At 33.7% G+C, this 25,244-nt stretch overlaps 11 protein-coding genes and 1 non-coding gene across 12 annotated transcripts; 7 read left to right on the plus strand and 5 right to left on the minus strand.

Annotated features, from left to right (window-relative positions):
- The first annotated feature begins 46 nt into the window (after positions 1-46).
- On the plus strand, positions 47-127 carry NAEGRDRAFT_t380. Its single transcript has one exon. It is a non-coding gene; the product is annotated as a tRNA-Ser (tRNA).
- Positions 128-417: 290 nt separating this feature from the next.
- NAEGRDRAFT_80168 (uncharacterized protein) lies at positions 418-999 on the minus strand. The gene has a single exon (XM_002675939.1). It carries the CDS (start codon positions 989-991, stop codon positions 434-436), a length of 558 nt encoding a protein of 185 aa, XP_002675985.1. The 5' UTR covers positions 992-999; the 3' UTR covers positions 418-433.
- A 531-nt stretch (positions 1,000-1,530) lies between these two features.
- Positions 1,531-2,010, plus strand: NAEGRDRAFT_49997 (uncharacterized protein; the record flags this gene model as incomplete). Its single annotated transcript, XM_002675851.1, has 1 exon — positions 1,531-2,010. One exon carries the CDS (start codon positions 1,531-1,533, stop codon positions 2,008-2,010), a length of 480 nt encoding a protein of 159 aa, XP_002675897.1.
- A 343-nt stretch (positions 2,011-2,353) lies between these two features.
- Positions 2,354-3,790, plus strand: NAEGRDRAFT_68953 (uncharacterized protein; the record flags this gene model as incomplete). Its single annotated transcript, XM_002675852.1, has 2 exons — positions 2,354-2,471; positions 2,574-3,790. 2 exons carry the CDS (start codon positions 2,354-2,356, stop codon positions 3,788-3,790), a joined length of 1,335 nt encoding a protein of 444 aa, XP_002675898.1.
- A 219-nt stretch (positions 3,791-4,009) lies between these two features.
- Positions 4,010-5,845, minus strand: NAEGRDRAFT_80169 (uncharacterized protein). Its single transcript, XM_002675940.1, has one exon. The coding sequence runs from the start codon at positions 5,661-5,663 to the stop codon at positions 4,026-4,028; it is 1,638 nt and encodes a 545-aa protein (XP_002675986.1). The 5' UTR covers positions 5,664-5,845; the 3' UTR covers positions 4,010-4,025.
- Positions 5,846-6,102: 257 nt separating this feature from the next.
- On the minus strand, positions 6,103-7,062 carry NAEGRDRAFT_68955 (uncharacterized protein; the record flags this gene model as incomplete). Its single annotated transcript, XM_002675941.1, has 1 exon — positions 6,103-7,062. One exon carries the CDS (start codon positions 7,060-7,062, stop codon positions 6,103-6,105), a length of 960 nt encoding a protein of 319 aa, XP_002675987.1.
- A 533-nt stretch (positions 7,063-7,595) lies between these two features.
- NAEGRDRAFT_50001 (uncharacterized protein) lies at positions 7,596-10,468 on the plus strand (the record flags this gene model as incomplete). The annotated part of the gene is made up of 3 exons (XM_002675853.1): positions 7,596-7,689; positions 7,862-8,428; positions 9,600-10,468. The coding sequence occupies 3 exons, from the start codon at positions 7,596-7,598 to the stop codon at positions 10,466-10,468; spliced, it is 1,530 nt and encodes a 509-aa protein (XP_002675899.1).
- Positions 10,469-11,819: 1,351 nt separating this feature from the next.
- On the minus strand, positions 11,820-14,024 carry NAEGRDRAFT_80170 (acyloxyacyl hydrolase-like protein). Its single transcript, XM_002675942.1, has one exon. The coding sequence runs from the start codon at positions 13,831-13,833 to the stop codon at positions 11,983-11,985; it is 1,851 nt and encodes a 616-aa protein (XP_002675988.1). The 5' UTR covers positions 13,834-14,024; the 3' UTR covers positions 11,820-11,982.
- Positions 14,025-14,166: 142 nt separating this feature from the next.
- On the minus strand, positions 14,167-19,377 carry NAEGRDRAFT_68960 (uncharacterized protein; the record flags this gene model as incomplete). Its single annotated transcript, XM_002675943.1, has 3 exons — positions 14,167-14,447; positions 14,544-17,064; positions 18,742-19,377. The coding sequence occupies 3 exons, from the start codon at positions 19,375-19,377 to the stop codon at positions 14,167-14,169; spliced, it is 3,438 nt and encodes a 1,145-aa protein (XP_002675989.1).
- A 180-nt stretch (positions 19,378-19,557) lies between these two features.
- NAEGRDRAFT_68961 (uncharacterized protein) lies at positions 19,558-20,028 on the plus strand (the record flags this gene model as incomplete). The annotated part of the gene is made up of 1 exon (XM_002675854.1): positions 19,558-20,028. The coding sequence occupies one exon, from the start codon at positions 19,558-19,560 to the stop codon at positions 20,026-20,028; it is 471 nt and encodes a 156-aa protein (XP_002675900.1).
- Positions 20,029-20,388: 360 nt separating this feature from the next.
- Positions 20,389-22,095, plus strand: NAEGRDRAFT_50003 (uncharacterized protein; the record flags this gene model as incomplete). The annotated part of the gene is made up of 1 exon (XM_002675855.1): positions 20,389-22,095. The coding sequence occupies one exon, from the start codon at positions 20,389-20,391 to the stop codon at positions 22,093-22,095; it is 1,707 nt and encodes a 568-aa protein (XP_002675901.1).
- Positions 22,096-22,666: 571 nt separating this feature from the next.
- NAEGRDRAFT_68963 (uncharacterized protein) lies at positions 22,667-24,833 on the plus strand (the record flags this gene model as incomplete). The annotated part of the gene is made up of 3 exons (XM_002675856.1): positions 22,667-22,751; positions 22,893-23,226; positions 23,288-24,833. The coding sequence occupies 3 exons, from the start codon at positions 22,667-22,669 to the stop codon at positions 24,831-24,833; spliced, it is 1,965 nt and encodes a 654-aa protein (XP_002675902.1).
- Between the last annotated feature and the right edge of the window lie 411 nt (positions 24,834-25,244).

A 25,244-nucleotide genomic window follows, 5' to 3' on the forward strand; every position in this document is an offset into this window, starting at 1 on the left:
GGCAGAAACCCTGTTGACTTTACCTTCTTTAGATTAGAGAATGTAAGTTGAGGTGGCCGAGTGGTTAAGGCGCCAGCCTGCTAAGTTGGTGGAGTAATCCGCGTGGGTTCGAATCCCATCCTCAACGTTTTCTTCTAGTAACTTTTTTTGAAAATTCACAATATAAAGGACATTCATCATTCTGTCTGTAAATTTAATTATTAAAAAATATACATTCAAACTGATCAACTAGTTCATCTTACTTGATATGTTTATCATGATAAACACATGTTGCATGGTGGAGAGAAGGTCTTTAAGGGTGTGAAGTATATTATGAGATCAGATATAATGTATTCGAAACGTGAAGAATTAAAATACTAATTTCTTCTCTTGAATAATGATAAACTTGACAAACTATTCGAATCATAGTATTGAATATTCCAATAAAACTAATTTACTTTCTATTCTTTTTACAATAAACTGGAATATCAAACAAATTCTTATTTTGATTTCCTGCCTTAAAAGTTCCAGAAATGAAATTCCACACAAAAAAGTCACTTTCATTAACCTTAACAGGAGTTCCATCAGTTTCATCTTCCCAATAAGTAGAAGTCAATCTCTTCCACACTCTACAATTAACTCCATTTACAACTTGATTTCCAGCAAATGTTGCATTTTGTAACCAATTATATGGAAGTGGATTGAAACCCAACTCAACAACATTGCACGTATTATTATGTGGATAGAATGAATATTGAGTGAAACCTGCATGGATTTGGATGAGTAATGGTTCGTTGAAGAATTGGATTTCAATTCTTTCGGCTTTTAATTGATAGGAATTGAAGATACGATAGGTGGCAAGTTTGGAAGGATTGGTATCGACAAAACCACCTGAATTTTGATAGGCAAGGGTTGACCATTCGTATGGCCAAATTGGTCCTGTTTGGAAAGATGATGAAATAAACAAGACGAAAGTTAAACTAAAGAGAAGGAATGTGACGAGTTTGATCATGGTGTTTGCTATTTTTTTTTTGAATCTTGTTTTGTTTGATTCGCGTGTTAATTGATAACGAATCATGGTTGATACGGAGATAATACGGGCGGTCTTTGGAGTTGATTGATGCTCAACTTCGGAGATGATAATGAAAATTCCAAAGACAAATTCACTGTTTCTGCAATGTAGCTCAACAACATTTATTACAACAGAAAAGATGACAATATGATATTATGCCACGTTTTGAGAATCAATAGTTAGATTGATTACACTAGATTACACAATTTCATTTTTTTATTTTTATATGACACTTCAAATTGATGTAATGTTTTTGATGCAATATTTTTGAAATACACGCACTGAAAACCTTCAATTCATTGTTGCATTTTCAATATACATGTGAAACAAATAGTTCAATGTGTAAATACCCAACTTGTTTTTTTTGGAAATTCACTTTATTCATTTTGTTTCTTTTGTGAAATGCTGTATTTTCGGTTTGTCCGTTCCAATATAAAAGGATCAAAGTTTTTGACTCAATCTAAACAACACTAAAGAAAATGATGCAAGGTATTAAAAATTTGATATCATCTTCAAGCAGTAGTTCAAGCTCCTCACCTCCTCCAGCAGGAATGCACCAAGCAGAGCAAAACATTAGCGACCTTCATTCCACTTACAATGCCAATGTTCAATCTGTACAAAGTGGATCACGACCTGGTCATAGTAGTAGTGGCAGCAGTGCACCTTTTGATCACCATGCTGTTGAAGTTACCGCTAACGGCAGAACCTTCCAAGTAGAGAAAGGCCCTGGTTATGGAACAGAAGGTGGTGATACCATTGTAAAATCGTCCAATATGCAAAATCCAAACTCTGGATGGAAAATGGAGGGTGAAAAGCAATCAGTTCAGGGAGCAAATGTTGGAGATTTTGTTAAGGCAGGAGGAACTGACTATAAACTTCCAGGAGATACCTGTATTCAAGCTAAGGATAGAATGATGAATGTTGGTAAAGAAGATACAACTAGTAGTGACGCCAAGTAATCTCAATATATATCCTCAATAAATCTATATATATGTAAAACAATCAATATTATTTGATTTGTAATAAACACAAATCTATAACATGATTACTGGTGTAATATCATGATCATGATTCTGTCTTTTGTGGTGGAAGTGTTTGCAGTTTCCCTCATTGACACAATTATTCAAAAAAGTGGATGAAAAAAGACCAGATTATTTCACCTTGAAGAATTCCAAGTTTGAATTGTCCAAATTAAGACAAATTTACAGCAAAATTCCTTTGCCTTAAACAATTTTAACAACAAGGAAATTAAAATTCCTCATCTTTATCAACTCGGGTTAAAAAAACAACAGAAAACAACATATGGTCAAGACATTGCTCTCTGCTGCTGCTTGTGTTTTGTTCTTCATCACTACGACTGCTTGCATGGTTAGTGCCATTGCACTTCCTTCTATCCCAGTCAGCACACGAATTTATATTGGTAAGTATATAGAGAAAAGGATATATAATATATTACTAACTAATTTATTCAATGTCATCATCATGATCATCATTAAATTTGTGTCATGATTGTTTGCACCAGGTGGTTCTTTCACTACCTTGAACGATACAAGATATAATAATGTTGCCTACTATGATTTGAAGGAAAAATCCTTTAAGGCCATGGAAAATGGTACTAATGATGAAGTTAAGGTTCTTACTACTGATTCATATGGTAATGTTTATATTGGTGGTGCTTTCACTCAATTGGGAACCAAAAAGAGTGGTCCACTTGCTGTCTGGAATGTTTATCACTCTAAATGGGTTGATACTGGTCTTTCTTCATCAGATTTCACTCCTGGATCTGTGGTTACTGCCATCAGTACTGAATGTACAAACTCATATGATTTTGATTCGACACAAGGTCTTTTTCCTTGTGATATTTATATTGCTGGTAATTTCAAAGCTTCTGTCTCTGGTAGTAATGCAACAAACATCTTGTACTATCACCACAAGAATAAGAAATGGGAAACACAAGCAACCTTGAATGCAACCTATATAACAGTTATTTCCAAGGTTGTCAATAACAATATGGTATTTTATGGTGGTAAATTCCATGATGCCAATGGTAAAGAGTATGGTCTTGCCATGTATGACACTTCAAGTAGTTCGTGGATTATGATTGATGGTGTCAGTGGTGTTACTGATATCTATTATAATTCACATATTTACAGCTCAGATAACATGTTTATTTCTGCTTCTATTTTCGCTTATTCTCAATGTAAGGGTATATGTAACTTCAATCTAAGGGATGGATCTTGGACAACACGTTCTGGTATTATTTCCACAGGTTCAGTTAACAAGATTAGATACATTAATGGTTTGTCTGCCTCAAATGTTGGTTCAATATTTGTTGGTGGAAGTTTCATGAGTGAATCCTCTGTTGGGAGACGTGATGGAACTGGCGAGTACAGTGCCATTAGTACTAACTATCCTAAAGAAACTGTTCTAGGTATGGATATTTGTGGTTTGAAAGCTTATGACGTTACTGGTTGCAAAGGTGGATCAGTAGCTGTTGTTGGACAAAACTTCTTCAAGTTCTATGATGCTAATGATAACATGTGGAAGTCTCTCCTTTCTGAAAATGGGTTCGTATTGAACAGTATTAGTATTACCAATATTCCAGAAATGCCAATACCTTCACCAATACCCTCACCATTTCCAAGCAGTGTACAAGCTAAAATAAGCTCAAGTGAATGCAATAGTTTTAAGGTTCTTTTATTCATTACATTCCTTTTCATTTTTCATTTAATAAATTAAACCTATTCGACAAAGTTGCTGCCTCATGAACAATTCCAAATCAATACAAGATGAATAATGATGAATTGATTCGATTATTGTGTACTTATTGTTTAAATTGTGGAATTATAAGGATCCATTCCCAAAAGAATTGGAAATGATTACAATGTAGTAATTGAAAAATCCTATTTCAATGAAGAGTGGTTGCACTTTCTCATATAATATATCAAATGATTACAATTTATCAAAAATTGGATTAACATTTATTTAAAAAGTTGGCCAAAGTACCACGAAGAGCATTATTTGTTCGTGAATTTCCGTGCATCTGTCTCCACACACTGAGAGAGGCTGGAGCAGACTTGTCAACTTCAACTCTTTGAGGAATGGCCAATTGTTGCTTCCATTCGGCTACTTCAACACTCTTTGGGATGGCTTTGGAAAGAGATTCAACCTGCTTCTTGAGCATTGCATTTTCTTGCATAATTCTTTGATTTTCCAATTCCTTTTGGTGGAGTAAATTTAAAAGTTCTTCTTCGCGAGATGTAGACTTTTTCAACAAGTCTTGTTCCTCAATCTTCTTTGTTTCCAAAAGTTGTTGAATAGTTTTGAATGTCTCCTTTAAACTTGTAACTTCTTCAGTTCTTGCTTGGACAATCTTTTCCAAATCTGAACGCAATGAGAGTTCAGTTTGAAGAGCTGTTTGTTGTTCCTTTTGCACCAATTCTAATTTTGTTGCAAAATCCAATTCCTTTTCATTCAAAATACGTTTCCATGAAATTTCATCATGGTCATGTTGCTCCTTCAATTGGGTCTTCATTGATTCAATAATTGCCTCAAATTCAGCACTCTTCTTTTCCAATGATTGACGAAGTGGAGTAATTACACTAACTTCAATTTGATCCAATTCTTCTCTTGTCTTCTTCATTTTGGCCTTGAAGTGTTGAGTTCTATCAATCAAAATATCAATCTTCTTGGTGGAAGAAGTCTTGGATTCTTCCAATTGCTTTTCAAAATTGGTCTTTAATGAGACCAATTCTTCTTGAAGCTTGGAAAGCTGTTCCAATGCTGCATTGTGTTCTTCAGTCAAGGTTTGAACACGTTTTTTCAACTTTTGATTGGACTTTTTCAATTTGACATTCGAAGTCTTGGCTTGATATTCCTCTTCTTCATCCAAAGAAGCAAGTTTAGCTTTTTGTGCACTCTGATAAGCTTCACTGCTACAATCATCAGAGGATGTAGATGAAGCCAAAGAGAGTGAGCTTCTTGGTGAGGTTAATGTTGTACTGTATTTTGAACGTGCAGAGAGGAGAATTACAGTAGCTCTATCTTCCAACTCCTCACAATCACTGAATACTTCTTGATCGGAGTTGTGTTTTCCTTTAAGGTCCTTAGGAGTGGAAGGAGATTTTTCAAGGGCAATTTGAGGAACAGCTGTTTCCTTAGTTTGTTTCTTCTTCTTTGGTGTATTCTTAGTCTTTGTTGAGGTAGTAGTTTGTGGAGATTTAACTGTTGTTGATGCATTATTACTAGTTGTGGTGGATGAAGACATTTGCAACTTTTCCTCCAGTGAAATAAGGTGAAGACCTGTTGGCTTTTTAGCAGCAAATGATGAAGTGGATGTATTGTTGTTATTATTGGTAGTTGTAGTAGTATATTGATTATGGCTCGATGTAGTGTTATTATTAGTCTTGTTATTAGTAGATGTGGAAGTAGATTTGTTCATTGGTAAAGTCTTCTTATTATTGACTTGATTCTTCTTCTCTTGAACAAATGCTGACTTGGCAAGGGAGGAAAGAGATGTTTCGGCAAGGAAAGAGGCAGGAATTGTAAAAACTGGCTTATTTACATTGGTAGTAGTAGTAGAATTGGATGTTGTAGAATTTGTCTTTATCATTTTCTCTATTGTTATGTGTTCTAATAAATTATATATGATACAATTATATGATTATATTCGCTCGGGATACTAAGTGTTATTGGTTTGTGTACAATTAAATTCTCTAAACAAGTTTTGCTATTCGTTTGTCTTGCTGTTTTGTGTTGTTGGTCAGAGAATCCTCAGAGTTTAGGAAGGATAATGATTTGGATTGTTTTTTTAATGAAAAATGTTGTTCAGGATTCTCATCACAAACGTTTCACTATCAATTTGATAATAAAATTATTTTTATATTTTTAAAATGTGCAACGGCTGCGATTTGTCAGCTTTCGCACATAATGATCAATTGGCGCCAAAAAAAATTCTACAGTAAAATACAAAATTTGCTTCACCCTTGTTCCTTAATAATGCTTTGATTTTTTCATTATCATCATCACTCGAATATGTATTAATATATTAATTATTTATGATGAATATGAATTTCTGTTCGGGTTGAATTGAAATATTGCTGAGCAGATGAAAAACCCTTATCAATCATATCACTAATTTCCTTAGCATTAAATCCGATGAAGTAACCTGGAAGCCAATGTTTAGGTAGGAAGGCTCTTATTTGCACATTTGGATCGTCCTTGTAAATTAATCGAGCATTTTCCAAATCTCTCAACAAGATATCCATTGCAGAGTTATAAATTGTTTCTAATAGAATGAAAGGTGTGGTATTGAATTCGAATAATTTCGGATAAGGAACTGAATTGATAGCTAGAATCACATCAATTGTAATCCTACCCTGAACCTTTTCATGGGGAGACAATCTGTCTCCATTGGATTTTAATGAAGTGTAATTATTGTAAACTTTCCTAGTGAGATTCTTACACTTTTCAATGGCATCACTTATTGGAGTCATGTATTTCATTCCACCATCAACGTACAACTCTCCATCAATATCAACAGCTGGGAATATTCCAGGAATAGCTGAGGATGCAACAATTGCTCGAATCAAATCCTTTTTCGTTTTGACATTGTCATTAGTAAAGACACGATATGAGAATTTTCTAAGATTTGAGGCACCAATTCGCCAATATCTATTCGAAGTTGGAATTGGGGATGTGTGGAGAAGTGTGGAATCATTAATGTTTTGATATAGATATTGGTAGAGAGGAGCAGTGTTGAATAGTCCTGATTCGTATAGGAAACCTTGTGCTAATCCGAATGGTTTCCACTCTGTGTATACATCTGAGGATTTGATGGAATGCCACTTGTCCAGAATGAATTGAATGGCATCTTTCTCTTTTCCTATTGGAAATTGAGCGAAAGAAAGAGCATTAATTGAACCACATGAATTTCCAGTTACTACATTATACTGAGTTTCTTCTTTCGGCCTATTTTCTACCAAATATTTCAAAACACCAACTGTTTGCATTTTCCATGCATCAGAATAGATTCGAATAAGTTTAAATTGTAAAATTTAGACAATGCTTACTCTCAAACGATCCTCTATCACCTCCTGATCCCAATGCAATTGCTCTACAATGATCCAAAACTTGAGAATGGGACACATTTATCAATAGAACCAAAAACACAACAAGTAATGGAATTAATCTTTGCATTTTTTTGATTTTTTCATCAAGAGAGCAACTTTCTTAATTTGAACAATTTCCAATAATGAAACTTGTGATATTAAGAATTTGAGAAATGTGAAGATCAGAAACAATGGATCTATTTTACAACAATAATTGCTCTTTGTTATTCGGTTCCTGTTGACAATCCTAGATTTCTATAGAAATGAAAATTTCTCGACATGCATTTCGGATATTTATTTTTTATTATTTTGAAAACAATCAAAATAGTTAATAGTTAATTCATTGTAAACTCAACAATTAAAAATTCACCAAATTTAGTCAATTGAAAATTTCCTAATTGACCAAAAAGTTCTTTGAAAACAACACCAAAAAAATGTCATCACCAGAACCTATCCTCCACATCAAACCAAACCTTCTCCAAGAGAGCGAAGCCTTTTCCTCCAAATTATATTCGCATCCAAACGAACGTGAATTATTTTCCTATTTTTCAATCATGAGGAAATGTGCACAGAAATCTCATCACCTGAATATTAAACAATTTGATAGGGATTTAGTTAAAGAAGGACAATCAAAGTATCCACACGCTATGGAGGAGATTTTTGAGAGTGTTTGTGTTGGTAAGTTTCTGCATTGAAATAGTTTGGAATAGTTTGGAAGTGAATGAATTATTGGAAAGTGTTCCTTGTATTGGAAAGAAGTATCCGAGTGTTTTGGATGAAAGTGTGGACGAGAGAAGAGCTGAATTTCTTCAGGATTTGAAATCTTGTGCAGAGTTTAAAACAGCTGCCGATAACAAGTTTAAATTAGTTTCGAATGATGAAGTTTTAACAAGAAATAATCATCTCGTGCAGAAATATGATCAAATGCTGGAACAAAACGGATCCATTACAAGATTTCCAACACTATACAGTCATTTACAACATTCTTCCACTACTGTAGATCACTCAACAACAGTTGATCAACTTGTGAAAAAGCTCAACATTGAAGAACCAGTGAAGGAAGTTGCTAAGGATTTGCATTCATCAAGTCCTAACATGGTTTCTCTCATCTACAATTTATCAACTGCATTCTGTAGAGAACAAATCTTGGATTGTATCAAGAGAAGTTCTGCAAAATCATTGGATCAGGCATCATTTGTCAATTTGAGTACTTGCTTGGGAGGATCCTGCACTGCAAAAGTATTGGAATATTTGAGTGAAAAATCTCGTGAGTAAATCTCTAATTGAGCATTTAATTGGATTCATGTCGAATTTATTGAACTGTCGGAAATGTTTCGAATTATTTTACTACATCCGCTACTTCATAACTTGATATGTAACTCTCTTGAACTTTCCTTCTTGCCATTTTGCAATAATCATTTGCTTGTTCCAATTTATAATAATTTTCACAATATTTACTTCCACTTTCATTTCTTTGTAATTTGTAATTTTCTAATTGAGTTGGAAATTGTTCAAAATCAATCTTGACAACAGACATGGCTTTTCCCATGATAGAAGATAGTTTTAATTGGAATATCTTATAGTAATTGACAAATAATTGATTATTACTTTTCATTTCCTGATAGAGAGGTTTTGAAATTAGAAATAATTTTGGTATTTCATAAAGTGGAAGAAATGACATGGTGTGAACTTGTATTTCTATTGGAATTTGTTTTGGAAAGTTTGCTAGTGTTGGTGGCAGTTTGTCACTGATAATTGTTTGCTCTGGTGAGCGAGTTGGTTCCTTCTTATTTGTATTTCCCATTTTTTTTAGTTATTTTTATTCGAAATGTCATATCGGTTCGGCAGGCCTGAGAACTTGAGATGAAATAGGTAACTTTGCTAATATTTACACAGCCATTAACTCTCTTTCCTTTGGGAGTTCTTTCTAGCAACAGATAACTGAAACAATGCCAACCACAATAACCGGAGTCTCAGTATATGTGGTGAGTGGTTGTCTTCTCAATTAAAACCAACGATGAAACTGAACTGGAATAGTTCCCAATTATGCTTGAATTTGAATAAACAATGGACCAATTTCAGATTTCTTTCTTCGAGTAATTATTTTGGAGTGTTTTTCCACTCTTTACTTGAAAATAAATAGTTACCATTCCATCGCATTGTAACATTAAAAAAAATGTCTCAACAACCAGAAATGAATCACACAACTTGGTTTGATCAAGATTTGCTGTTGGCCAATGTGTTTCTCTATTTACATCCGTATGAATTATTTAATAATTCTATTAAATCATCTACATGTAGAAATGTTTGCCGATCATGGAACGGTTTAATTTGTGGTGAAGAATTTTGTAAATTTTATTTTGAAAACTCGTTTTGTTGTTATTCGTCCGAACCTTTTATTAATAAGTTAAATTGTAATCAATTGTTTGATACTTTAGATGGTGCACAATTTAATTGTTTTATGGATGAGGATGATGATGATGAAGAGAGAGAATTAGTTGACCTTGGGGATGATGATGAGGATGAGGATGATATTCAAGAGGAGTTTAAGCCTATTAATAATTTAACAGTTCAAGAATCTATTAAACAATTTGAACATGAGGCAATTACTAAAATTGGATATGAATTCAATAATTTAAATTGGAAAAATAATTTCTACAAACGATTTCTAACACTAATTGCATATTTAAAAGATATTGATTCTGCAATTTGGGGTGTAACTGAATCGTTATTAAAACCATTAGATGATTCAAAAGTATTTAAATTAAATAATTTATTGAAAAAGTGGAAATTATCAAAATTATTATCCAGTAATATATTTGAAATCAATGAAAAGACAATATTATTTTTTAATGATGATGGAATACCATATGTATTAAGATCCATTCGTAAAAGATTAATTCTTGACAATACTGAGATTATGAAAAATATTAAATTTGGATTTGACAAGGAAAGGATCACTAAAGTCCTTCCACAACTTGACAATCAACAAGACCAACAAGTGTTGTGTGATGTAATGTGTGGATTATTTCCAAGCTTAGTAGAACAAAAGAAGAAACTGCTAATTAAAAGGCCACCATCAGCATATATTATATTTGTAAAGAGAGCAAGAGAAAAAATTACACAAGAAAATCCTACAATGACTGTTATGGAAATTTCTAAAAAAATGGCATACATTTGGAAAGATATGAATGGTGATGACAAGCAATTTTATGTAGAACAAGCAATTCAAGAAAAATTGAAATATCAAAAACAAAAAGAAGAATTCGTATATTGTATTAGTGGATTAGATGAAAATGTTAATTAACAAGAGGATGGCAAGAATTAACATTGAGGGATCAATAATTAATAAATGGATTTCATTCATCAACAGATTCTTTTGGAGTGGTTTTTAGAACTATTTACGACTATTGTGATTGATTAGATTGTTCAATCAATTCTCAAACATTGATAAGGATTTTGTAATATTTCTAAATTGAAATTGCATATTTATGGTTGGGATGATTATCTGTTAGAAGGATGGCTCTCTGATACAGTGGAATAGTTTTGAGTATTTGATTTTTTTTTTCTTGTTTTACATTGTACAATTTTGGCAAATGATTAAGGCTATTCCTATTCGTCTCACTACTTTTTCGTTATTTTTTATTCTTTCAATATTAGCTAAAGTTCAAATATTTTGATCTCCAAAACGAGAGGGTAATACCTTAACTCCAATTTTTGCAATCTTCTTACTCACATAATTTTCTCCTTCCTCAACAAGTAATCGTTCTCCATTGTAAATAACTTCATTGTAAGGAAGATAGGTAGCCCTACTCAAATAAAGTGAAATACTGTGTGCACTGTGAATGAAATGAGATCCCTTTTCAAAGACAATATAGAGTTGGACAAATAATTCGAATAGTTCCATGACGAATGTTTGTGTTGGTGTTTCATCATGATCATGATCATTTCTATAAATTTAATTGGTAGATTGTTATATTCATGTACAATAAATATTGGAAACTTTACCTTTGATAGGCCTTAACTAAGAATACAAAGTGAACCAACACAATAATTACTGAATATAATACATAGGTAAAGTAAATTCCACCCTCAACCCAATTTAGCTTTGTATTGAGAGGTTTCTTCATTTTCAGAGAAACCAACTCTTTAATATATCGAGCTGTGAACAAGATGAGAAGAATGGCCATATAAGAATAGGAAAATACTTTGAGAACAACTTGAAAATCAATCTCACTCTGAGGCATTCCCTCATAGGAGTGAACTGTTCTATTCGCTTGCATGTACGTAATTGTCACAACCTTAATCAACAAGAATGGTCCATCATGGTCGGAGAATTTTCAAAGAGAATTAGAGTTAAATGGCAGATCACACTTACCTTCATCATTGTGTAGAGATACATATTTAATCGACGATTACCGAGTGAGTATTTGAAAATCTTGCCCAGAATATCCTTCACCTGTTGAAATCTATTTGTGTGATCATGTTGATCCGAAATGGGCAAATCATGATATTCCAATGTATCTGTTGAACCACTTCTTTCCCTTTGCTGCCTTATTGAATGGTTCTCACCCTCTTCCAGAGGTACTTCCCCTCTCATGGAGGAGGCATTGAATGGTACATTCATTTGACTATGATAATATTCATGGGTCGTCATATTTTTTAATATTTTGTTTATAAATTAGGTAGAATGTTAAAATTATGTTAATTTTCAATAGAAAGTGTTGGAGGATGAGTGTTTAATCCACATATTTTACCTTAATTCCCATTACTATAACATAATAATTAACATAATTGTGATCCGAGAGCTCGAGTGAAAATTTAGAAACCACCTTGATTTCCAAAGACTTGTTGAATTTGAGTATTGTAGGAATTGATTGGTCCAATCCATTGTGGCTTGTTGATGGTGAGCCAATCCCATATAATACCAGCTTCAATCTTATCAGCAAAATTAATACTAGTGTGGAAACCATCGAAAGCTTCAATCAACAAGTATGGTGGAATGTTATTCTTTGCACAATAGTCAAGCATCTTATCGAGTGGGAAATCCATGTAACCCAATTCAATATTTTGCAATTTGACAGTTTCAGAAACCTTTTTAGCAACCATGGATAAATCTTGAGCTCTTTGTGAGGCAGCATTTCTACGAGTGGCATTGGATGTGAGCCATGTTGGACATGGATTAGCACCAGAGCAAGAAAGGAAGTTATAGAGACCTTCATAAGTACAACCCAATGGGTGAGTTCTGTTGTGCATTTGATTGAACAAGATTCTACCATCAACCAATCCCATCAATAATAATTTGCTGTTTGGTGGAGATCTCTTATCGAGAACATTCAAACCACTAATAAGTCTTTCATAATATTGATCTGTAGTGGTCATTTCACTCAATTCATCCTTACAGACATCATTACCAATATAAGCCAAAAATCCAAGATATGGCAATGAATTTGGAGTCATGGAAAGTCCAGGAATTTGATCACTCAAAAAGTTTTCAATCTTACCACCATTGTGGCCAACATTTTGATATTGTCTATGCATACACAAGTTACGTTGTCTCATTCTCAAATAGACAGAACCATCATCACCAATCAAGGAAGAATTCCAACCAGTTGACCAACACTTTTGTGGCCAATCAAATTCATCTTCCAAAACAAATCCTAAATCAGACATGTTATCAACATCCAACCATTCAGGTGGAACGTGGAAACCACTTGAAGCACTATCACCAAACATGATAACTTGTCTAGTAGTAACATTACAGTACAAACTTTCATAGGACTCGCCAGTCTTTGGTTCAGTTCCATAAACTCCATTACAGTTCATATCTCTGTTATTTTGATTGTTATCATAGATACCTGGCTTGATTCCAGGATTCTTGTCATCACAATCCATACCTCTCCAATCAGCATTTCTAAGCAACATGTGACTGCCAGGGAACAAGTCGTGATCATCATCACCAGCTGTTGGAACAACAGGTTGACCTCTCACATTCAAACCACCAGCTTTAGCAGGTGCCATCTTTTTCTTTAACAAGACCAAAGAAACAATCCAAGCTCTCAAAAGGGCAACAACTTGTGCCTTCTTTTCCTTTTGTAATTGAGCAGCATCCTTGTTATTTTCCTTTTGAGCTAACTTTTCAAATTTGGCAGTGACCATATCCTTGACAAGTTGATTCATCATTTCCTTGTTCTTTGTAAGTGCTGGAAGTTGGAGAGCATTCAATTGTGCCAAAACTTCACCCAATTCTCTCTTTGCATTTTCAGCATATTCAACACTGTATTTTCCAGTGAGTGTGCTATTATCCAATCTACATCCATTACAACTGGCAAATTTCATAGCGACACAAATTTCAGTTGCAGGATAATCCTTCAACAACATATTTACAATCACATCAAGAGCTCCCTTGACCAACAAGTCACAAACCAACTTGTATTTCGAATAGTGTTCAGGAATGGCATCACAAATCTTTTCAGCAAACAAGTCGAGTCTTGGATTTTCCTTATGGATTTCATTTTCAACCATTGTCAACAAGACATTGCAAATGGTACAATCAAAATTGTTTGCCCTCAGTTTATCAGCAGCTTCCGAACTGATTTTAACATTTCCAAAACCTGCAACTTGATGATATGAAATGACAAGAATCATCATGATCATTGCCAAAATACACATTCTTCCCCATCCTATAGTAGTAATGCATTTTCCACAGTAACAATAATAATATCATCATGTTTAAATATTTCATCAAATGAAATTTCATAAAGATAACAAGAAATATAAAATCATTTTGTGTGGTTGGAAGAATATGAACCAAGCTGTTGAAAACACAATTACTTACTCGATGATGATGTTCGCTGTTGTTGTAGAGACATTTTTTTCAGCTTGGTGAAAGGCTTATCCACAACAAGAATCGCCCTTTGTGATTCTTCAACAATCTATGAAGAGTTACAGTTTACTAGATTTTGAGATATATTGGAATAGATATTTATATTTTGCATCCATATTTTACATGACAAGGCAGTTCAATAATCCTTGCCTTTGAGGTGGCTGTGGTTGCGGATTGTTTGGTTGTGGTTGCTGTAGTTGTTGTGGTTGTGGAGGAATAATGAGAGGCCTTATTCTGGCTGGCACTGGTTGAGGGTTTGGTTGCGGAATTAATTGAAGAGGTATTTGATTATTCACAGGAGGATTTACTTGTCTTGGACGAATAATTTCAGGAGGAACATCAAAAGTAAGGCAAGAACCAGCTCTAAAATGTGCATAAGTTGCTTGTCCTGTTGCAAATCCTTTCAAACATAACCAACAAAAATGTTGTCCGCAATAACAACAAGCTAAAATAAGTGAACAAGTGAGCTCACTAATAAATAGATTCAAAAACTTACTCATATGATTGCATCCTTCACTCTTTTCAATTCGTTGGGAACAACTTGGGCATGGCTTTGTTTTGGTATTCATCCACTCTCTTGTTTTGTCCTCGTCTCCACATTTTTGTCCCTTGTGTGATTTCTTTTCACATTCCTTACAAAAACTCAAGTTACAGGTTTGGCAAATAATGTCTGAACCATCAATTCGACAAACAGATCCACAATTTTTTGGGCAATACTTGTATGATTCTGGATTTTCTAGCAAAAAGTCCTCTAATGCTTTTGTATATGTCTTCTCTTGTTTGGTTTCGAGGTACATCAATATTTCAGAAATGGATAAATCCATTTCACAACATGAACAAACAAAGCTATTTGGATTTTGAATTTGAAAACGAAAACAATCTTTGCAAATCTCGTGGTTACATCCTATTGTTCTGAAAGGATTTGTCATTCTCTCAAAACAAATTGGGCAATCGTCATCAGTGTGTTCAACGTTATGGTTTTGTTCATAATTTTCCATCAATTCAGTCACATATTGTTGAATAGCATGTTGGTCCTTTTCGTTACCATCCACTATTAATTCCTTGGTTTTGACATTTAAAGAAATATCACAATTAGCAAACTGTGTTTTAAGCTCTTGGAATGGTTTTCCTGCATTTCCTGTTATGGATTTTAAATATTTGAGATGAATCGTTAAAGTTTTAGAGTGACCTTCCACAAGCTGCATGATTTCCTCTTTGGCGTTGTGTTTGTCATCAATCAATCCAAAAATTTCTATTGTTCTGGTCTTGGAGTTTATAGAAATAAATACTTGATTCCTGTTTTCAATTTGGTCAAGTTGCTTTCTTTTTCTAGAAGCGTATTGGATTGTTTGATGAGTGAGGTGTAATGATAATGGCTTCACAAGGGCAACAACATTCTTTTTGGCTTCATTAAAATCTTCCAGGTTAGCAGATTGAATCGAAATTTCAGTTTTGTAATTTTCTGCATTTTTGCGCGAAGTATTATATTTGATTTTTGCCTTACAGTTATCAATCAAGCATTGTAATTCAAATTTCAAAAGTTCAGTTACTTCTGTTGGTACTGTAACTGAATCTCTGTGAATAGAATTGGCCCATAAAATTGCTCCCATAAATTTTGTGGAATTTAGAGCTTGTGCAGCGCTTTTAGCATCTTTTTGATCAGTAAAACAAACCAAAGCTTCTCCAAATTGTTTATACGTATCTATATTCAAAATGTCCAGAAATTCAAGACTCTGGAATGATTGAACTTTAGAAAGTAATACTCCTTGGATTAAATCATTCTCTACTACAACTGGACGTCTTAGAATAGAGACGAAATGATAATCAATATGTCTATTATCCAGTAATACTTTAACAAATTTTGCATCGATATGGTCGTAAATATTGCGTATCTCAAGAGTGTCCTTGTTCTTCGTTTTTTTAATCTGGAATCTGAGTCCAGCTGGTCCTAATTGTGATGAAAATATTCTATCATGCGTAATATTATTAATAGTGGCAGAATTATTCCCATTTTTAAAACCAATCAAGCAATATCCGTTATTTGGGCCTATATTCCATTTTAATCGAACCAACGCAGATTCATTACTACTTTTGGTGTTAAATAGAACAGGAGTTAATTTGTAAGTTTCTTTGAATTTGTGATAAACTGTAGTTGCAACAGAAAAGTTTGTAAATACTACGTAGCCACTAGCAAATGAATCATTAGGTAAAGAGGAATAAACACGTGCATCAAGTGTATGGTATGGTAGAAACAAGTTTCTTAAAGTATCGTCATCACAACCTAATGGTAGATTATCGACCTGAAGTTTAGTAAACTCGTTTGGGAATATTAATCCTTTCACTTTACAACCACTTGATACCATGATTCGTAATCCACTCGAATCATCATCCAATCCATTTTCAATTTCCAATTCTAAAATTTGAGATAAAGCCCTCTTTTTTGCTATTTCTATTACTTCCTTAATTTGAGAAATAATGTTAAATCTTTCGCCTTGATCACAGTAGACCTTAATTGAAGAATCTGTTGAATCAATTTCTATTACATGCCCTAACTGTCTTTCAACTTCTTCAATGAATTCTGTGTTTCTAAATTTTAAATCTTCACTAACTATTGAAGGTAATTTCACTCTGAGTTCTTCTTTAACTTTACTGACAATCATATTGGTTTCTAGTTGTGGATAAAAATGAAGTATTTCCTTCAAATCAATTGGTGTAATATTCCTCATATAGAGCTTGTCAGTTCTAACTAGATCTGAAAATAGTATGAAAGGTTTAGGATCTCCCAAAAATTGATGAGATGAGTTATGTATAAATGCTCGTTGCTTTAGAGAGGGAATGTAATACACTTTTGTCATATTTGGCAAATATCCGTCAAAATAGGCAAGGTTTTGATATTGGCTTTCAATTATACTTTCTTTCAAAAGTTGTTCTTTTGAAATACATTCCTTTCTAATTATTCTTTTCTTTTTAAAGAAATTGATTTTGTTCTTAAAATCCTTCAAGTTCATTTCAGCATTCTTTAGGTATTGAACATTAATATTATTTTTTAAGGACCATTCCTCTTTGTTGGACTGTTGTGAATACTCTTGAAATATTTGTAACAGAGAAAACAAATCTCCACCATCATTATGAAATAAACTCTTGCTCAACAATTTTGCTTGTGATTTTTTAAACAAAATATCAGATATACTCATCATTGAAACAATAATAACCATTAAATCAGCTACACCCTTCAAATTTGCTTGAATAATCATTCTAGACAGTGTTGGTTCTGTCTGTAACTCACAAGCCATAGTGCCAAACTCAGTGATGACACCTTCATGAACAAAGCCAAGCTTTTCCAGAGATCCAACCTCTTTAGTGATTCTTTCTATGGATGGCATTTCTAATAGTTCAAAAGCGTTTATATCGGTAACACCACATGATAATATTTGCAAAATAGATATACCAAGATGACTTCTCATAATTTCAGCTTCTGAAGCTAATTTCATTCTCTGATATTCTACTTGTGGATATAATCTATAACATATTCCAGAACTATTTCTTCCTACTCTTCCTTTCCTTTGCAGAGCACAGGATTGAGAGATGGAAACAGTTTTAAGTATTGACATATTCCTGTCATTATCATAGAATTTTTGTCTCATTAATCCAGAGTCTATAACTATTCTTAATGAAGGAATAGTAATGGATGTTTCTGCAACATTTGTCGAAAATATAATCTTTCTCATAGACTTTGATTGATCGAAAATCTTTTTCAATTCAAAACTATCAATTTTTCCATGTAGAGCAATTATTTGGCAAGACGTTCCAAGGCTCTTTTTAGCCATTTTGCAACATTTGGTAACATCTTCTCTAGATGCAAGAAAAACCAGAATATCTCCTTCATGTAGATTATTCTTGACAATGTCAGTAACCTTTCTAGTTGCCTGTTCACAAGTATTTGCTTCTCTTGAATGAGAGAAATACTCCACAACAGGGTAACTTTGATGTTCTAGTTTCTTGATTGGGCAGTTATCAAAAAACATTGAAAACAAATCTTCATTGATTGTTGCAGAGGATATCAAGACTTTTAAGGGATTGTTCAAAGCTCTTCTTCTCTTTACACAATCCTTTAATAATGAAAGTAGAATATCGGTATAAATTGATCTTTCATGCGCTTCATCAACAATAATAATAGAATAACTTAATAGGAGTTGATCATTCTGATACTCATTCAATAAACAACGATCTGTGACAAAATTAATAGATACTCTGTTGTTCCTTTTCCTTTTCTCGCCAAGCTTGCATGAAACAATAGATTTATCTCTCAATTCTTCAGAAACTCTATTAGCAAGAGTGATACAGGTCAATTTTCTGGGTTGTGTGCATGCTATTGATTTATAGCCATGTTCTAAAAGATACTGAGGAATTTGGGTACTCTTTCCAGCACCAGTAGAACAACTACAAATAACAACATCATTCTGGTCCAATAATTCCAAAATTTCGTTCCTTATCGAATAAATTGGGAGTCTGTTGGTGGTAATCCTTCCACATTCAATCTCTGTGGCCTTTAGCTTTTGCACCATACTGGTGGTTGATTGGAGAATTAGCTTCATTCTTGCGGAGAATGTTTTGCATTGATTCTCTATCATTTTCAAATCATTAATTAATATTTGTACCTTTTCCAAGTACTTTTGATAGTCAAACGTTTTAACAAGATGATGTTTGCTTTTGTTAATTTCCTCTTCCTTTTCCTTTAGCACATTCAAAGCCTGTACTATCTTGGTATCAATCAAATTCTTTAATTTTTCATTACTATCTTGTTTGACGACACGTGTAGTTTTTTGCTGTTGTGGTTGTATAGTACTACTATTTTGTGCTGCATTTTCCTGTTGTTTTAATTTTGGTTGTTGAACAAGCTTTGCTTTCTTATTTTTCTTTTTTTTTAAATTATTTTCTAAAAGTTGTTTTGGTGGGTTTTCTTGTGAAACATATTGTTGTTTGTTTTCAACTTGGTTAATGATGGTTGGTGAAGACAATTTGCTTGTGAATGCTCCATTTTGTTGGTGATTTGAAGTTGCAAACTTTTTTCTTCTCTCCTCCTTTTTGATTTGATTGGAAGGAACTAGAGTTGATGTGTTTTTGCTGAGTTTGCTATTATTTGGATTATTCGATGATGTTATTTTGGAGGATGATGGAGTAGTGTCCTCATTATCATTGGTACTTTGTTTGATTGGTTCTGTAACTACTTTGTCTATTACCTTGACAAACAACTTTCGTTGTTGCGGTTTCTTCTTCTTCTTGATTGCTGGATCATGCTCCACATTCACAGGGCTTGGTTTTGTATCCATTTTCTTTATTCTTGTGAGTATTGATTGGTTTTTACGTTTTTTTAAATGACAGGACTGATGGGAATTCCCAACTATAAAGCCTCAAGCTAAAGAACTTGGAAATTCGAAATTAAATTTTTAAAAATAAAAAAATCAAAACTATTATACCTCATTCAGAGATTATTAATTGGAATAACAATAATGGGGAACGTACAAGAACCAGCTAAACCTGCCGTTGCAAAACAACAAATAATTACTGGTTGTTTATCGGAATTCATGAAAACCGTTCCTATCGAGATTAAACTTTATACATTTTCATATGTTCCGATGGAGGATTTTCCCAAATTACTGCTCATTACCAAACCACTAAAGAATTCAATACTAAGGAATGATGAAATATTTGTATTTTATTATAAAGATTTTAGAGAAAGGGCACTAATTGAAATATCAAAGCTAAATGGAACAATTAACATGGGGCCAAGATTGGATATAGAAGTTAGCGATGAAATGTTTAATCCATCTCTTCCTCTTAGTATTGATCAAGTTCAAACCAAATCGAATAGTCAGAAGATATCGAAAAATTACAAAAAATTACAACAAGTTGTACAGAATCACATTGCATTGAGAAATAGTATTGAGAGATTGACTGTTAGTGTAAAGGCTCCAAAGTAACTGGGCTATCTACATGTCAAATTGCAAACTTAAATAATCTAGATCAACAAGATTTCAAAAATCAACAGGAAAATATTAATTAAGTCAGTAGTCATAAGTAGTCAACAATTAAATAATATTCAATAATCCTTGTTTTTAGGGTTTTCGAAGAATTTCATTGAAAAGTGAAACTTCTAAAGGGATGATGTGTATTTCAATCAACATTCTGTGCGAATATTATTTTTTCCTTCAAGGTTCACCACCATTCAATCAGTTGCATATCTTCTTTTTAAGTATTTATAGAAATTCCACTACTAATACTGTCAATTAAAGCAACAAAAAATAACACAACATCAATAAGAAGAAAGTATTCATTCCGAAATGATATCAACAAAAAGTGAATCATCACACTTACAAGACATAACAATTGAACAACCATTGAAAAACAAGACAAACCTTCCTTGTTACATTATCAAGAATTTTCTCACACCGAAAGAATGTTCGGAATTTATTGAAAAAGCTGTGAAAATTGGATTTGATTTGGCCTCTCATGATTACCCACCTTCCTACAGAAATAATGAGAGAATTATAATGGATGACGAAGAGTTGGCAGAGAAAATGACCAAGAAATTGAAACCAATGCTTGATAGTTTGAATTTAGTGGAATTTGAAAAGGATGGATTGGAATGTGAATTGAAAAGTGTCAATTCTAGATTTAGATTGTGTAGATATCAAGAAGGACAAGAATTTAGAATTCATCAAGATGGTGTTCATTACAAATCAAAGTTTGTCAAGTCAATTTTGACATTTATGATTTATTTGAATGAAGAATTTGATAATGGACATACAATTTTCTTCAAGTCTGGACCTTCCTCAAACCCTCCAGAAGAAATGGGAAAATACAAACCTCAATGTGGTGATTTGATAGTATTTGATCATGAATTGTGGCATTCTGGAGAAATTGTCAATAATGGTATCAAATATGTCATGAGGAGTGATATCATTTATGATACTATCCCTATTAGTTTTGGAAATAATTCAATCGGAACAATGGAATCATTGGAAAATTCGAACAATTGGAATAATTCTCACAATGGATATGTTTGGAAATTAATCAAGGTTGGAAAAGATGATTCCTTAATTGCTAGCGGAGGAAGAGACACCACTATAAATATTTTCAACGAATCACTGCAAATCCAATTCAAACTTGAGGGTCACCAAAAATCAGTGCTTGGCTTATCGAAAATGGCAAATAATCAAATGGTTTCCATTTCCAGAGACCGATCAATTAAGATTTGGGACCTGGAAACGAGAGAATGTATTTTCACCAAAGAGCAAGCTCACAATCATACAGGATTATGTGTAGAAGCGGATCCTTTTGATTCTTCAATAATTGCTTCTGGCTCTGCTGATTGTATCATCAAACTTTGGAAATTTGTTGATGGAAAATTAGAATTGTCCAAACAATTTAACGGCCACAATGGATGGATTTGGTCTTTGAAATGGATTACAATTGAAGGAGAGAGGATGCTCTTGTCTGCATCTGAGGATGGATCCATACGAGTCTGGAATAGTGAAACTGGCTCGTGTCACATTATTGATCAATTACAAAATCCTCTTAGGTGCCTTACTACTTTTAATTATCCAAATTCACAAATGGACACCATTATTTGTCTTGGAGACAATGAAGGCAATCTCTATCTCTATTATGTAAAAGGGGGTTTTAGTAATTTTAGTACGAAACGAACAGAATTCAAGAACTTGCACAGGGCCTCAATAAGAACTGTTAAATTTATTAGTTCTCACATGATTGTAACAGGCTCTGAAGACTATTCTGTAATGTTATGGAAACTGAAGCATGAGCTTTCCTCAATACCTCAACTACATCATGTCTATACCTTCAATCACAATAATTTTGTCACAGACTGTCTCTCACAATTTCACAATGAACAACAAGCACAAGAGGAGGATAATCAATTCGCCTCCTTCTTCACTTCCTCCTATGATGGCGCCATTAAGAAACACCAAGTATCACTCTCATCGACAAGTCTTTCTTTAACTTTGCTTGGCATGATTGGTACCAATTAAGGATGCACAAAAAGAGCCTTTACACCGGTCAAGCTCCTCATCTTATCAGAAGCAAACATGGTCGAGTTTAACAATTAAGAAAAATCGAAACAAAAAAAAACCGCCCTTCTACGGAGGAAAGAGATCCACACACGGAGACGTCATTTTCATCAGCGAGTGAGATATGCCTTGCGGAAAGGAAGTAAATCATGTTCGGATAGAGCCCTCTAATATTATTGTTTGTAATCATCAGATGATGAAGGAGAATGGACCATTACCATCAACATCAACATCATCATGTAAATTAAGGCACCATAAGGATGTACTACTGCTGCATCCAAAGAGGAACAAAACAAGAAAAGTTTCCAAGTGTAAAGTAGAAACAACACGTAGTGTTGATTGTGATGATTCTTCGTCTTCAGCATCACACTCGGTACCATCAATATTAAATGTGGTACTAAGGTTCAAAAGCCTATTCTTCCTCATATGCTTCTTCTTCTTCTTCTCACATGATACATGCCTTGTTGGAAAGGTAGAGGCGATAACATGCCCAAACGGAGTGGATAATCTTCACATACAAACAAATTGGGTGATGCAAGCACAATATGGTGCCTTTCAAGCAGCAGTGGAGATGGGATTTTATGATAATGAATGTTTGAATGTTGTTATCAAATTGGGTATGTTGTACAAGAAATGTTGAACATTGTTGACATGATCTTACATCTATAACAATGTTAAATATTTTATGATAATGTTATCATTGTATTATGTACAACGATGATGTGGATCAACATGCCTCAAATTATATGATAAAAAAGGTGGACCTAATGCTGATCCAATAGCAGTAATTAAAAGTGGTGAAGCTCAATTGGGAGTTTTCTTATATTCGAGAGTTTTGGTCAATAGAGAGCTTGGCTTGGACTTTGTAAATATTTTCCAACATTATTCGAGAGGTGGATTGACAATGGTTTCGAGGACAGAATCTGAGATATCAACCTTCCCACAATTCAAAGGGAAGAATATTGGATATTGGGTTGGTAATGATTACTCCCTGCTTGCCACAATGAAGAAATATAATATAGATACCAAAACGGAAATGAGCTTGAGATTGCAATCTTTCTCAATTTTACCATTGTTGGAACAACCTGAAAGGTAGGTTAATATTTTCTTGACTTTTTACCTTTAATTTTTTTCTAAACATTTTACTATTAAGATATGATGTTATTATGGCAATGGGATATGATCAATTGGGAAATCTTTTGATGACTGCAAAGAAAGATTCAAGTGGAAAACCGACTGATGAATTGTATTCGATTGGAAGAGATTTAAATATCTTGGATTTCAATGCAGAACAAACTGCCATGTTGGAAGATTGTATTGTTATGAACAAGGCTTGGTATGACACCAATCCAATCAAAAATAAGGACATTCTAGTTCGTTTCTTGAAAGCAACTATTAAGGGATTGATTACCTGTAGAGATTATGAAACCAAATGTTTCAATTTAATGCCAGATAAGAGTGCACATCAAGTTTGGTCAGTGAGAGAAGTCAACAAATTAATTTGGCCTGCTAATTTAAATGGAGTAGGATGGATGAATACTACCTTATTGAACAGAACTATAGACGTTGCTTACAAATTTGGAGTAATTAATTCATTAGCTTCAGCTAATGGATCTTATGATTCTCAATTTGTTGAAGAAGCCATGCGACAATTTAGAAAAGGACTAGCGGATGGAAGTATTTCAGATAAGTATTCTGATTTAGTAGCACCAAACTATGGTCCAACCTCACACGAATTCTGCTATGACGTTACAACTGATACTGTTTTCATTTGTAATGGAAAACTTGATACCCTTCGTGTAACTGTACTTGTTGTAGGAATAGTATTGGGAAGTGTGATGGTAATGTCTGCCGTTTTGGGACTGTTGGCCATTGCGTTTGGCTTTACTCTCTTGAAGAAACGAAGAGAATTGCTAATGTTTGCCCCTACAGAAAAGGATGAATCATTCCCAATTGTTTTCACTGATATTCAACAATCAACAAAATTATGGAATGCCTTCCCAGAGGAAATGAAAATTGCTCTGGAACTTCACAATCAATTGCTGCGGAGATTATTAGATGAATATGAAGGATATGAATGTAAATCACAAGGAGATGGATTGATGGTCGCTTTCAGAGATCCAATCAATGCATTGAAATGGATGTTGAGAAGTCAAGTGGAATTAATGAAATTGGATTGGCCAGAACATTTAATGGATCAAGAACATGCAAAATTTGAGGTTGATAATGTTGGTAAAATGATATTCAGAGGATTGAGAGTGAGAATGGGAGGTGGAATGTGTAAACCAGATGTAAAAAGGGACAAAATTGGACGGATTGATTATCTAGGTAATGATGTGAATCAAGCTGCAAGAGTTGGAAGCATTGCAGTGGGTGGCCAAATTGTCATTCATCAAAATTTGTATGAGGAAGTTTCACACAAACTTACGGACCTCATCATTAGAGGAGAAACAAAAGCTCCACCGTTCAATTTTCTAGGTTTCTACATGCTTAAAGGAATTGACGGAGTTCATGCTCTGTATGACATATTGCCAGCAAGTATTCACTTTAGAAAATCTCTCTTTCCACCAATTTTCGATGAAGCAAAAGGACTTCTAATTAAGGAACTTGAAGAAACAGCAATCATTGCCACAACCACAGATATAATGGACGAACCAGAAGCTCAAGGTTCAGGAGAGAAATCTAGCAATGAAATTTAAGGAATTCAAGCCCCTCCTGTGATGGACAGTAGACTAAACAATGAGATCCTCAATCTCCAAAATCGTTAAAGTCCAACCTTTTAAGAACCTCAACATTATTTCTTAAGGACACTTTGGCGCTTAATATTCGCAACCCTTTATGGCAGTTTGGTCTGATGTGTACTGCAAAAACGACCAAATAAAGATCTGTAAAGCCTAATTTCGTGCCCTTAGTAATCATCCCGTTTGACCTCACAAGAAATCATCTCTTTGCTATACTGATTCAACCCTCCTCCGCTAATTAATAACTTCTATTCAAGAAGAAAAAACCATCACATCAACAACTTTATTGTAGTTTTTAGAGAGAGATTAAGGATTGATTGGTATAGACTAAAATGATGATGGCAATATTCAATTCAAAAAGAAAGAATA

This window comes from Naegleria gruberi, assembly GCF_000004985.1.
Source record: "Naegleria gruberi genomic scaffold NAEGRscaffold_31, whole genome shotgun sequence".
Classification (NCBI taxonomy): domain Eukaryota; phylum Heterolobosea; class Eutetramitea; order Acrasida; family Naegleriidae; genus Naegleria; species Naegleria gruberi.

Bases quoted from the DNA above. Each gene is read 5' to 3' on its own strand.
- NAEGRDRAFT_80168 (XM_002675939.1), bottom strand. From the start codon at position 991: ATGATCAAACTCGTCACATTCCTTCTCTTTAGTTTAACTTTCGTCTTG.
- NAEGRDRAFT_80169 (XM_002675940.1), bottom strand. From the start codon at position 5,663: ATGATAAAGACAAATTCTACAACATCCAATTCTACTACTACTACCAAT.
- NAEGRDRAFT_80170 (XM_002675942.1), bottom strand. From the start codon at position 13,833: ATGTGTATTTTGGCAATGATCATGATGATTCTTGTCATTTCATATCAT.